This window comes from Siniperca chuatsi, linkage group LG9, assembly GCF_020085105.1.
Source record: "Siniperca chuatsi isolate FFG_IHB_CAS linkage group LG9, ASM2008510v1, whole genome shotgun sequence".
In the NCBI taxonomy this organism is placed as follows: domain Eukaryota; kingdom Metazoa; phylum Chordata; class Actinopteri; order Centrarchiformes; family Sinipercidae; genus Siniperca; species Siniperca chuatsi.
In genome coordinates, this window is record NC_058050.1 from 19,891,899 (window position 1) to 19,904,746 (window position 12,848).

At 39.3% G+C, this 12,848-nt stretch overlaps 1 protein-coding gene across 6 annotated transcripts in view; it reads right to left on the reverse strand.

Annotated features, from left to right (window-relative positions):
• The window catches only part of dnah5 (dynein, axonemal, heavy chain 5), a 109,552-nt gene that overhangs the window by 42,328 nt on the left and 54,376 nt on the right, over positions 1-12,848 (reverse strand). For all 6 annotated transcript variants that reach the window (XM_044207868.1, XM_044207866.1, XM_044207869.1 and 3 more), the window contains 4 exons: positions 12,712-12,842; positions 10,180-10,333; positions 4,735-5,002; positions 3,744-3,867 (listed from right to left, as the gene is read on the reverse strand). In XM_044207868.1, coding sequence (XP_044063803.1) covers positions 3,744-3,867; positions 4,735-5,002; positions 10,180-10,333; positions 12,712-12,842 — 677 coding nt within the window. The remainder of the gene's footprint in view (positions 1-3,743; positions 3,868-4,734; positions 5,003-10,179; positions 10,334-12,711; positions 12,843-12,848) is intronic.

Genomic DNA, 12,848 nt, shown 5'->3' on the forward strand with positions numbered 1-12,848 from the left:
TAGCTTTAGCTTTTCCTTGTTGGAGAGCACTGAGAGAAGTCACTGAGGGCAGACCCGGTGCATCCCAAGTCTCTTATTTCCTAGCTCCTCACTTGAACCAGAAGTCGTTCTGCTCCACCATCTTGAAGGCCGTCCCAAGTCTCATATTTGTACTCTGAGGAGCGAGAATCGAGGAGGGATCTCTGAGGAGCGATATGTGAAGAGAGACAAGAGCAGACTTCACGGAAGTCTTTTACTGACCGACATGCCCCCTTGGATATCAGTTATTGACTGGATGCTGCAGTTGATCGTACTGATCTGATAAATCACACCATCGCTGGAGTTTCATATCGGAGTGAAGACAGATTAAGACAAAGACAAATTAAACTCAACTGTATCACTTCCAAATTTTATATTTGATGTATTTTCTGATTCACCATCTAGTTAAAAATGTGTGTTAATTGTAGGTCTGAACAAAAGGACCACAAATAACTTTCTTCATTTATTAGAAAGATTTTTCATTTCATATGTTATTTCCCCCATTAACTTTTATTATGGATACAATTCAAGTCAGAGAGAGTAGGAGAGTCTGTCTGTCAGCAAGAAACACTTTTTACATAATTTATCATAATTTCCATTCAGTCACATGTGAGGTTGATAATTCCTGAGCGTCAGGTTTGATATGAGTTACACCGTTTCCTAATTGCATGCAATGTGTTTTCTCCACGTGAATGACTGTTTACACTCCATACACACATCTCGGAATCTCCCTCTCTGGTTTCTTTCCAGGCCACTGTTTCCAGCACTAGACCCCCTACTGTCCTCCCCTGGCACTTACACCTTCACCAGTTAACTTCCCTATGATACGTTCCACTGTACGCGGCGGATCACCCCTCAATACCTGCGCCCCTTGGCTCGGGCCCCTGCTGTTGCTAGCAGTGTGTGTGTGCCCCTCAGGATGGTGCTGATAAATGCTCGCTCCATTGCAAACAAGTCCTTTATACTGAACAATGTTTCCACTTACAAACGCTTGAATTTCCTGTTTCTGACAGAGACTTGGTAGAGGAGCATGAAATATGGCCCCCTAATCGGACTGTGCCCGCCGGATTGTAGTTTTATTAGCAGTCCCAGGACCTCAGGCTGGGGTGGAGGACTAGCTGTGGTTTGCTGCTGATTTTCTTAATGTCACTGAATCCTGTAATTTTATTCAGCATGTGTCTAGTCCCACACACATAACGGGTCATACCTTGGACCTTGTTTTTACGTTTGGTTTAAATATTGACTATTTTCCCTAAGGATTTGCATGTTACTGACCATAAATGTGTTCTGTTCCTCCTTCCATCTCTATAACAAAGACCTCTTAGGTGAGTTTAACAACATGGTTAAGGATGCGAGGGCTTTTTACTTTGCAATCCTAATTTCCTCCAGCAAACGCAACCCTCAAGTCCTGTTTGACACAATCAACAATATTGTCACTCCTGCACCTCCAGATGTGCCTGTCTTTTCAAATCATGACTGCAGTAACTTTCTCTCTTTCTTTGTGGATAAGATTAGAGATGTCAGGGCTAGTATCATCCCCTTGTCTGCTCCATTTTCTGATTATCCAACTTGGCCATCAATTTTGGAGTGCTTCGCTCTTATTTCCCTGCAAGACCTCATTGATCTGGTGGGCAGTATGAAACCTTCGTCAAGCCCTGTAGATATTTTACCAACTTCCATGCTCAAAAATGTACTTGAGTCTATTGGTCTATGCCTAGTCTCTATTATAAATAGCTCCCTGAAAGCTGGTTGTGTCCCAGCTTATTTTAAACATGCAGTTCTTCAGCCTCTTCTGAAAAAAACTAACCTTGATCCATCCGTTCCCAAAAACTATAGGCCTATATCAAAGCTGCCTTTTATTTAAATTATTTTAGAAAAGTTGTTGCCAAACAGCTCACTGCCGTCTTGACTGAACACAACAGCTCTTCTCAGGGTTTCCAATGACATAATGATGTCTTCTGATGTGGGGGAATGCTCTGTTTTGGTGGTGCTGGATCTTAGTGCAGCTTTTGATACGGTAGATCACAGCATCCTAACTGAAAGGCTTAGGTGGGTGTCTCTGGGAGCACACAGGACTGGTTCTCCTTCTGTCTCTCGGATAGGAGTTTTTCTGTGTTGCTTGGTCACTACAGGTCTGAAACCGCTGCTCTTTCCTGTGGTGTGCCTCAGGGTTCTGTCTTGGGCCCTATAACATATTCTTTGTATATGCTTCCCTTAGGTAATATCATTAGCACATTTAAAAGGTATCTCTTATAACTGTTACCCTGATGATATCCAGCTGTATGTCTCTTTTAAGCCTGATGAGACTGACAAACTGATCATTTTGCACAATTGTCTGACTGCCAATAAGGACTGTATGGCTAACAACTTTTTACAGCTCAACGCCGATAAGACTGAGATCCTTATTGTTGCTTCAGATAGCTTAGCTTCCAAGGTCCCTTTCTCCAGCTGTACAGCCCAATCTCAGAAATCTCGGTGTTGTATTTGTTGTATTTGCTTGCATTCAGTTAGGACACGGCGTTACATAATGAAATTTTTCAATGAAACATTTAGCCTAATAAATAATTTCAATAAATAAATAATGTTCAGAGGCACCATAGTTATCATATTCTGGGTCATTCAATAATGAATTGACAATCAGAATATCAATAAATACATATGTGAATAATGAATAGGACTAAATAATATGAAGGCATTCTGCCAGTAAAAATTATTCCTGTGCCTCTGAGCAGGACACAGTACACAGCTGCTCTAGCAGTGATAACTGTGTGCTTTATAAGTATTAGCACAGTACATGTATGCAGACACAAACTTCATCAAAAGTCTCTATAGCTGTTAAAGCCGACTGACAGCTGATCCAGCTGTGATCAGCTGCTGCCATCATCAGAAATAGACGGCACTTCACATGAAGCTTCAGAGGAATGGATGTCTCATTTCTCTTAAAGCGCATTTCTTCGTTTCCTCGCTTCTCGAATGGCAAGTGAGGGAAACGTGGATGCAATTAAGAGACTTCGGATGCACCCACAGATGTCACGTTACTGCTCTTGGACAGGTTGGTAAAATATTTGGAGTAGGCTATAGCTATTACATTTACCCTACCTAAATAATGGATTGTTGTCTTGGAATTGTGGAAATGTCTCTGTATTTTTGTAACTATTTCTAAACACGAGCATGGGGCGAGCACTGTAGGCATACATCATAAGCCCGTGTTGACAGTGTTTGTGTAATTACTCTCACTGCCAGAAGGGGGAGATAAAAGTTCCCCACTCCAGCTTTAACCTTTAAACCCATTTAGTAGAACCTTTTTTTACCCAATTATTCGTACTTTTGTGCTGAAAGATTTTCTAAAAGAAATTCCTCTGGTGTGTCTAAAACAACTGCTATATTAAGAGAAACATTTTGGCTCATCCTGGTGGGCTACTTGTTAGGGCGCTGACCATGAACAGGAATGCCCCCATTTCGTGTCCAGCTGCTGAATGTCATTCCCCATCTCTTTCTACCCTAATTTCCTGTCATCTTTCCACTATAAGCTCTCTAATAAAGTCATAAAATGCCCCCCCCCCCCAAAGAAAAATAATAAAATGAAGAAAATATACATTTTTGGAATATATTTCGGAAGGACATCTTTTTGTACTACTAACAATATTTATTAAACTTGAATAACATGTTGATTTTGTTCAAGGGTGGATTGCTGCCTAGTAGACATGTTTAATAAAATACTGTACCTCTGGAAGTAGTCCACACACTTCTCTGCCACGCCATCCTGGAAGGAACCCATGCACTGGACTACCTCACTTTTAACCTGGGCTGAGCAGTCGATGTCATAGACTGACAGGAAGTGCTCCGAAACTGAAGGAGAGAAAGAGCAGAATTAAGTGGAGAAAAATACAGAGAGAGGAGAGTGGATATTGGTTACAGAAACCAGATTGGCAATTGTAAACATAAATAAATTCAAGCTTCCTTACTGCTCAATACTCTTAAAGCATGACATGCTGTAAGATATTCGAATTGATTGTTTTCTGAGCAGGAATGACATTATGGATTATTGGTTACATGGTATTACTACAACATCTGTGTCATTCCTCTGACTGACTCAACAAAATATGGAATAGACATTCAGAAACAAAAGGGTAGAGCAGGGGATAAATGGATAATATTGACATTTCCACAATTCATTTTCTAAAAGCAAACTGGCATTCTAACAATGGATGTGCTGCAAGAGACTGTTTTTCAGGACAAAATGAGCTGCGCAGATTTAAAATGGCTGAAAGAATTAAGACTTATTATATTTGTAGGGTTATGAAAAATCAAATTATGATCTGTATCAGTGTAGTTGAAGGCATTTCTAAACAACATTCCGAAGCGACGCCTATAAGATTAATAACAGACATTAATAATAGACAAATGATAGAAAATTGTAGTCATGCTGCTGGGATTTACTGCTGCCATTTCCTTATCTAACAAAGACAATTTGAACAGTTCTAATTTTGTATCAGTAATTAGAAAGCGCAAGGGACACATTGTTAACAAGCGGACTGAGTGATAAATGAGTGTTGTAATATCACAGTTTAATCTGATGTTACAGCACTGAGAAAAGTAACAGCAGCCACTCTAAATGAGATCGAGTACAGGGTTATATACATATTGGGAAACAAATGATACGATTAGATAGGCAGATCATATTAATATAAAAATAAAATTGTCTGTGAAATGCACCTGCAACAAGAGCATCTTTTGGCCACCGACTGAACCAGTCCATGGTGCAACCAGATATCAGTGCTGGAAACTTTAACGCGCGGTTGCGGAACTTTTCCCCAACAGGCGAGAAGCAAAGAACAACGTGGAGATTATGTCGGACTCGTGACATGAAGTACTCATACAGGTTTTCATTGGTCGGTGGTCGCCTGGGAAACTCTCGCTTCATAGCAGGAATGAGATCACTGAGGATCTCGTCAATCTCATCACGAGCAAATAAGTTGGACACCTGAGGATAGAAACACACAAACCCTTTAAAGTCAAATTATATTATAAATCCATCTTCATATATGTGCTTTCAGTATGTTTGTTCTAAAAAATACTGGTTGGACTGCATCAATTAAGAGAACACAACCGTTTCATATTTTTAATTTTAAGACGTCTCCTTTCTCTTTAATGTACACTTTGTAAGCAGTAATTGTGGTAGTAGTATTTCAACTCAACTTCAGATTACGGAAACACAAACAGAATTTCAGATATTTTCTCTCAGCACACAAATCTAAATATTGTATGTTTAGGATGGCAAATGAGTACTGAATTAGATGTGGAATTTTTCATGCAAAGCTTTTAGCACAGAAGACAAACAGAAATTTGAAAAAAAAAAATGCCTTCCATAATCAAAACGGTAACATTACGAGGTAATCATCTGTAGTTTAGCAATATTTGGAATTGATTGCTTATGGAATCATTTCCCCAGTTTAACATATTTAGAAATAAACCCTTGAAATAGTGTTGTGATTTTCTTTTCTTATTTTGTTTAGATTTCATCAAATGCTCAACTTTCCAACTCCTCCCTCTAACTTCTGTCACTTCTGATATTTGTCTCACTCTCTCCTCTGACCCATTACTATATTAATATGTGGTTGGTGTAAAAAAAAAAAATAATGAAGAAATTTCTAAGCTAAAACTGCTTTACTATAAACACCAAAATTAAAGTATACAATTTATATTCACTTTCAGTAGCTTAGGCTAGTTAAATTTTCTTTTAGACCTTTTTTTCAATTTGTTAGGCATAGAGCTGCAGGCACTTGTTGTAACCCAGCTCATCCTCCCACACCTAACACACCCACTTTGTCTAGGTTTGACCCAGGGGATAGTGGTCTGCATCTTTTCACACTGCATTTTGCACCTTTTCACTAAATCACTAGTTACAGAGAGAGAGAGAGAGAGAGAAAGTAACGGAGACAGGGGAGAGTCTTGAGGGAGCATGTGGTGTTGTGGTTAGAAGCACCATATCTCCAACCATCTGCTGGGTCACTCTCACATAAACAACAACCTCACAATAACAACTCACTCTTTTGTTCCTCATCTCTGTCACTGTGTCTCTCACACAGTCATCCTAACACAAACTCTCTCTCTCTGCAACATAGACAAAGACGATACACAAACTTCTCACCTGCACACAAACAACACCCAGACACAAACTCTCCCCTGGTTCCCACTTCTATTTACGTCCCCTGGTAAAGCAGCTGGTGCTTAAATTGTTATTTAGGAAGGGAGGGAGAGGAAGGGGGGAGGAGGTGGAAGAGAGGGTGGATAGGGAAGCCATCATGATGAGGCAGATAAAGCAACAGAAAACAAAGAAAGATTAGAAAACAGAACAAGCAGATGGAAAATGAGGGGGATAGAAGAAAAAAAGATGAGGAAAGTGGTCAATAAGAAGTAGTAAACAAAAAAGGTGAATTGAGGGAAAATTGGGTGAAAATTAGGAGGTGACGGAAAAGTATAAGAACAAAAATCACTTCAAAAGCAATTGCACATGCGGGGCTGTTAACAACGGCTGCGCATGGTGTTAAATGTTGATAAACTTTTTCAAGATTTTTTTGTTTGAGGGCCATGTTGTATATTAAAAAATACTAAACATAAATTAAATGACAGAGAAAAAGAACAGTTTTATACACTTGGAATTTTGATGCATCGGAATCAACAAGTTATGCAGGTGCTGTCACTCTGCAATTAAATTATCTTATCTTATCTTAGGCAAAAAAGTACATACACAAACTAGAAGAGAAAGAAGTAAGAGTAAGGGAAAGTTCAAAAAAAGGAATTTCGACCAGATTAGATTTATGTAATATTGGAAGAAGCAGAGACAAAAACTTGTTTACTAGATTCAAGCTGAAAAATGAGGGGGGGAAAAATCCCATGTATTGAATCCTCAAAAAAGTCCAGTGTTTATACTTGTCTCTCCATTAAAGTGCTGGCCAGTCATAATTGTCATGGCTATGATGCACATCATTGCAGTTGAGGGGAAGGGACCTGTATAGGGGAGGAGGATGGTGATGTGTAATGGCAGGTGTAAATCAACCAATGCACAACATAAGGCTGGTCTGGGGCAAAGCAGCAATTCATATCAAAGATTTCCTTTTTAAGAAAATCATTTTCTCCCCTGTAGTATCCCCTCTCCTGATCTGATCTAATTCTGAAAGTCTCCTTGTTAGTGGTAGGTTATTTTATCATTTAAAAAACATCACTCATGCTGCTTCAAACATCTTTTCACAGACAGCATCAAAAATTACAGACTGGGGCACCAAGGTAGCCCACCTGGTAGAGCGCGTACCATTAAGGCTGAGTCGTTACCGCAGCAGTAAGGCAGTTTGCTGTATGTTGTCTCCTGCCTTTCCGGTCTCTATCTGCTGCTATCACTTTCCAATAAATGCAAAATGCCCAAAAAATAATCTTAGATGAGAAAAGTATAACATTAATAAAAACAAAAAGATTTCACCATTTCTTCTGTAGATGTTGAGCTTCTTAAGATTATCTTTGCCTTCTATGCGTACATAAGCAGTTCAAATGTATCTGTGATCACAGTCTTTAATTTGGAAAATGTAAGAAGATGTACAAGATGGGCTATGCTTAGCAATAAGAAGCTGTTATAAAAACAGGGGCCTGTTTTTACAGTTTGCTGCTGCTTGATTAGAACTGCATAATACCCCCACAGAACATAAACATCCAAGCAGTGGGAGCTGGGAAGAGGAGGGTAAAAAGCAGCAAGACTCCAATGTCAGTACAGAGCAGCAGTAGGAGTAGTAGCCTGATGGAGAAGTAACTGGGGGCGAGATACTGTATATAATTTACATAGCTTGACATTAGGCGTGTGTAAAATAATAATTCATTTTCTTGGTCCAATCAGCTTATACCAGGCAGAGTTTCCTGAATGATCTTGCTCAGTACTCTTTCAACTTACCCACCTTTAAAGTTACCATTCACAGGTCCCTTTTTTATTGTGATGGCATCGTTGGTGATAAGGTCATTGCTGTGGTGTTTTTGTAGTACTGTCCTCAAATATGAATCAAGACAGTTAGGAGGAAGGAGGAGGAAAGGGCGGTTAAGAAGATAAAGAAAAATGAAGGCAGGAGGAGAATAGATTAGAAGAGCAAGCAAGGAGGACAAAGGATTATCTGAAGAGGAGATGTAAAGGAAACATGGATGAGAAGGAAGGGGCTTAGAGACACATGAATAACCAGGAGAAAAGGGAAGGGGACAACAATGAAGAGTAGGACTAGGTATTGCAAATGGAGGAAGGGAAATAGAAGGGCAACAAGGGAAAATGGAGAGACAGAACAGGAGAAAAACAGAAGAAGTAGTCTGGGAAAACAGACAATGAGAGGAAGAGGATGAGTGGAACAGTTGGTGTGGAGGAAAAGAGCAGGGAAAGATGTAAGAGTAAAAGGAGAAGAGGAAGAAGAGAGAGAAGAGGAAGGTAAAGAGGACAGTAAGTTAGAGAGCTGAGAAATGTTTTTTTCTTGCCCCAGTTACACCACAGCTACTGGATCCAGTACAGTGGATGATTCTGGGACTGCAGCAGAGGAATGTGCAAACAGTGGCACTTGACCTTGAAGCTACCTGCTGCTATTGATGCTGTTACAGAGTAATACAGGGAAAAGGCCATTCTGAAGCTGTAATGCAGAGTGCTCCAGTATGGAGAAGACCTAGCTGTATCTGTCTCCTCTGTTAGTTACAGCTTCAATTCATTACATTCAAATCGATGAGAAAATAATTGTGAAATGCTATCGTACTGACAGGGAAAATGCAATTTGCTTTTTAATTTGATTGAATTGAGATAAACTGCACTGCTTATAACCCAGATAGAGACTGCATGGTTTTCTCTTCTCTTGGTCTGTGCTGTTGCTGCCTTGGTATCACGTTCATGAAATGTTTATTTCACTCATGGGTGAATGCCAGCTGTCAGTTTCAGCAGCACAACAAAAAGTATAATTGAGGTTTTTATGCTGGACAAACTAGATGATGTCAATGCAAGTATCTGAGTCAGTGCAACAGCTTTGTGTATCCAAAGTAGGTTTTCCTCATAATAAAGTGTTTGTGTTGATAATCAAAACTGCTATAAAAACACAGATGTGCCAGTACATTCATGAAAACATAAGAAATCAGAGAAAAACATTAGTGCAAAGGGAGAAATAGATGATCCATATTTTTTGCACCACTCATATTAATGTATTTAGCCAAAGATAGGAGCTGTTTTTCATACACTCTACACATCTCTGGTAAATTACACTGATAAGCAAGACTTAAATATAAAAATGTATGGTAATGTACAGTATGTATATAAAGCTTGCACAGGGGAATATTTAGTTGAATACAATATTCTCTGAATAATTCTGTAGCACTGTGGTTTATTCTATACCTTATTCTAAGAGTTGCTCTCTCTGTGCTTATTCCGAGTCTCCATTTGGCCCACCTGAAATCATTAACCGTAACAAATAACTGCCCACTAACCATGCCTAGAATTTGCATGATTTTTGAGGAAGACCAGGGTTTAACTTGTACTGAATCCTGAACCCACATTGTTTTAGGACCCACTTAATATAGGCATAGTAGTAGCATCAGTCATTTTGCCAGTCAGTCAGACCCTAAACTGGCTGACCTGTTGGATCAGCACCTGCTATGTGTACGTGACCTCCTGATTAAACAATGAAGATGGCAAAGGTTATTCAGTCTTCTTTATGTCTCCAGCTGCAGAACATCTTGAAAATCAACAATATCTTCCTGAAACAAAGCTTAAAAAACTTAATCTTTAATCTAGAAAGCTGCTCATGCTTTCACCTTTTTATATTTAGAAGGTGAGACAGTCCACTGCACATGTCTGTGCACTGCAATGGACTATTCATTTAGCAGATACCCTTATCCCTTGTCCTGCTTGGCAGTTTTGAAATTAATTTAAACATTTGACTGCCAACATTTAAAGATATACATAGCCCACTGCTGACCTACGCTATATTTCTGGTCTGTTCACTGTGAGCTAGAAGGCAGATTCCTGTGTTTGTTCCTACCTAACAGCACCAAACCAAGGGGGGCCTTTTGCTGTGAGGGCCCTTCAGTAATTGAACTCTGAGAATCTCACACCAGCAATATCAGCTGCTTTTAAATATCTTCTTATATGTATTTTACCTCTCCAGAAGACAGGACGTTGTTCATGTACTCGAGGAAGGACTCGTCTTTGATTTCGTTGTCAGTAAAGATGAAGCTGATGCCTTTGCCATGTTGACCAGCTGTTCTGTACAACCCCTTCAGGTCATCCATCAGGTTGGCTGTGTTGTATGAACTGGCAAATGCATAAAATAAATATTTACTTTTTTCTTGTTTCTGCTATTGTCAGACCAAACAAAATTGACAGAAAGAAAGAGATATATAAAGGAAAACTGTGTGTGGGGGTGTGTGTTTGTGAGTGTATACAGTATAAGTGTAACAGTTTGAATACATTTGACTACGTGAATGAGGCTGTTTGTGTTAGGAATGATGTACTGTTTGAACTCAGGGCATCATCACAGTGTGAATTGTAAATCACTTATAGTAGCAGTAGCATCCCTGTGGCAGGCAAAGTTCAGTGCATTGCTAAAATACAGTATACAGTATGTTGCTTCACTCCAATATGAAAATAAGTATCACACAAGACACCTTTGAATCTTTTAGGGTTAAATTATTTGGAACACTTATCTGCAAACCTGTCTTTAAATATGGATATACTGCATGGTGTGTTGCAATAAAAACAGTGAATGGGCAAAAAATGTAATCACTCACAGCCTTGTAACGGAGCTGGGTGTATGCGTCTATGTGTGTGCAAACATTGAAAGGTGTCATTAGGATTTTCAAGTTGTGGGTGCTTTTATTAATCGAAGTGGTACAGACTGATATATTTCTGGCTTGAAAGGTAGTGAAGAAGCAAGCATGTCCTAGTTGCTTGTTTTCAAATGTGCCTCCATCTGTTTTTGTGTGTTCGTGTGTGAACTTGAATGAATTATAAAGAGGGAGACAAAAAATAAGAGAGTGTGAAAGTGGAAGATTAATGGGTGAAATTAAGCGCATAAAAACATGGGTGAGAAACTGAATGCGCACACACACAAAAAACTAGCAGAGTAACAAAGTTAGGATGAGTTGAAAGAGACAGTTTACATGAAAGCAATGAGAAAGTTGCAGAGAATTGAGTCTGCACAATAAAAAGACATAACTGTACTGGATGTGCACGTAAAAGGCAACTGTCTGTGTGTGTAGAAATAGAAGAAAAAGCAGAGGAGAAAAAAAAATTCAAGGTGCCTGTTTTCTCCAGAGAGGGCTGTGAAGCCAAGAGGAGAAACACAATGCTCATTCATATTAATACCAAAAACTAAAATCTGTTAGGAAAAGAGCAGACACGAAATATGACGGCGACAAATGCACATGGGGACAGAGGGAGAAAAACATTTGACAAGTTGGGAGAGCGAGAGAAAGGCCAGAGTGAGACATGAGAAAAATGAAAAATAAGGCAGACAGTGTAGGACAGAGTAAGCAGAGACAAATGACACAGTTGAAGCAAAGAAGAGTTTTTCTTAATCTGATGAATCAACTGCACTGAAAAGAGTCTCACAAAAACAATTATATTGTTTCACAGAGAAGACTCGATTGACGAGGGGCCAGAGCTGCAAAGATATTATACAATAAATATCAATCTGATTCCATTTCTTTCAGAACACATCCTGTAACAGCAATTTATTAATTTGATTGCAGCTCCTGAAAGATTAATGATGAATCTTTCTCAAATGTAAGAACTGAGAAGGAATATTTATGCTCTGAAGATATGAAATCAAAACCAACATACTCTTTTTACAAAATATTTGCAAAGAGACCAGGAGCTGCAGCCTCTTGGCTAAACATAACAATTAACAAAAACTATTTAGAGTTTAACCTAATTCAAAATGGAATGATTTGTGATCGCAACACAGCTGGCTCCTAACTCAATTTGAATAGAAAATGGATGGTATTGCATGTTACAGGGTACTCTACAGAAATTAACTGCATTGCAGTGATACATGGTGCAGCGCATTGGGGTTAGCTTTGCAAAGTGTGAGCTTAGTTCAGTTTGAAAACATCCACTCGGGAATTTAGCCTGGCAGACCAACCAGGAGACTATGGGCAGAGTTTTAAATGATGAAGTGACTCAGTATCATTCAAAACACATGGGCCGTGAACAACTATATATTGTAGAAACAAAGATACAAAAAAGCATGATTCTCTTATTAACTGCAATGCCTCTAATACATTCAGAACTGATTTTGGTGGTTAATTAAGTAGAAATTTGACTTTTCCAAAGCAGCTGGAATGTTTCTAAAAATCAAAAGAATGATCGTTGACAGCCCAGCATAGCATTCGTGTGGGATGTGTTCATGTTGATTGTCAGAGTGAAACAGAGCACTTGTCAATCATCCTTCTTACAGCCTACATGAAATAATGGCTGTCTTGGGCATACTGTGTGCCTTGCCAGACCATAATGAGCAAAATAAACTGTGGGTTGGCATTACCTTGGGTGTTACAGCCTTTCCACAATCTTTTTAAAACAAGTTTTATGATTGTAGATATTTAAAAATTATCAGGTTATAATTAAGGTGTGTGAGTGCGTGTGTGTTTGTGTGCGTGCGTGCATATATGCCTAATGTATGAGAGCATTACCGTGTGAGTGTAATCTGGAAGATCTTGTATCCAGCTATGAATGAGGCCAGTCTGGTCAGGCTCTGTTTGCCTGAACCCCCAACACCCACCAACAAGGCATTGCCTCCAGGTGTCCGGATTATCCTCGACACCTACAC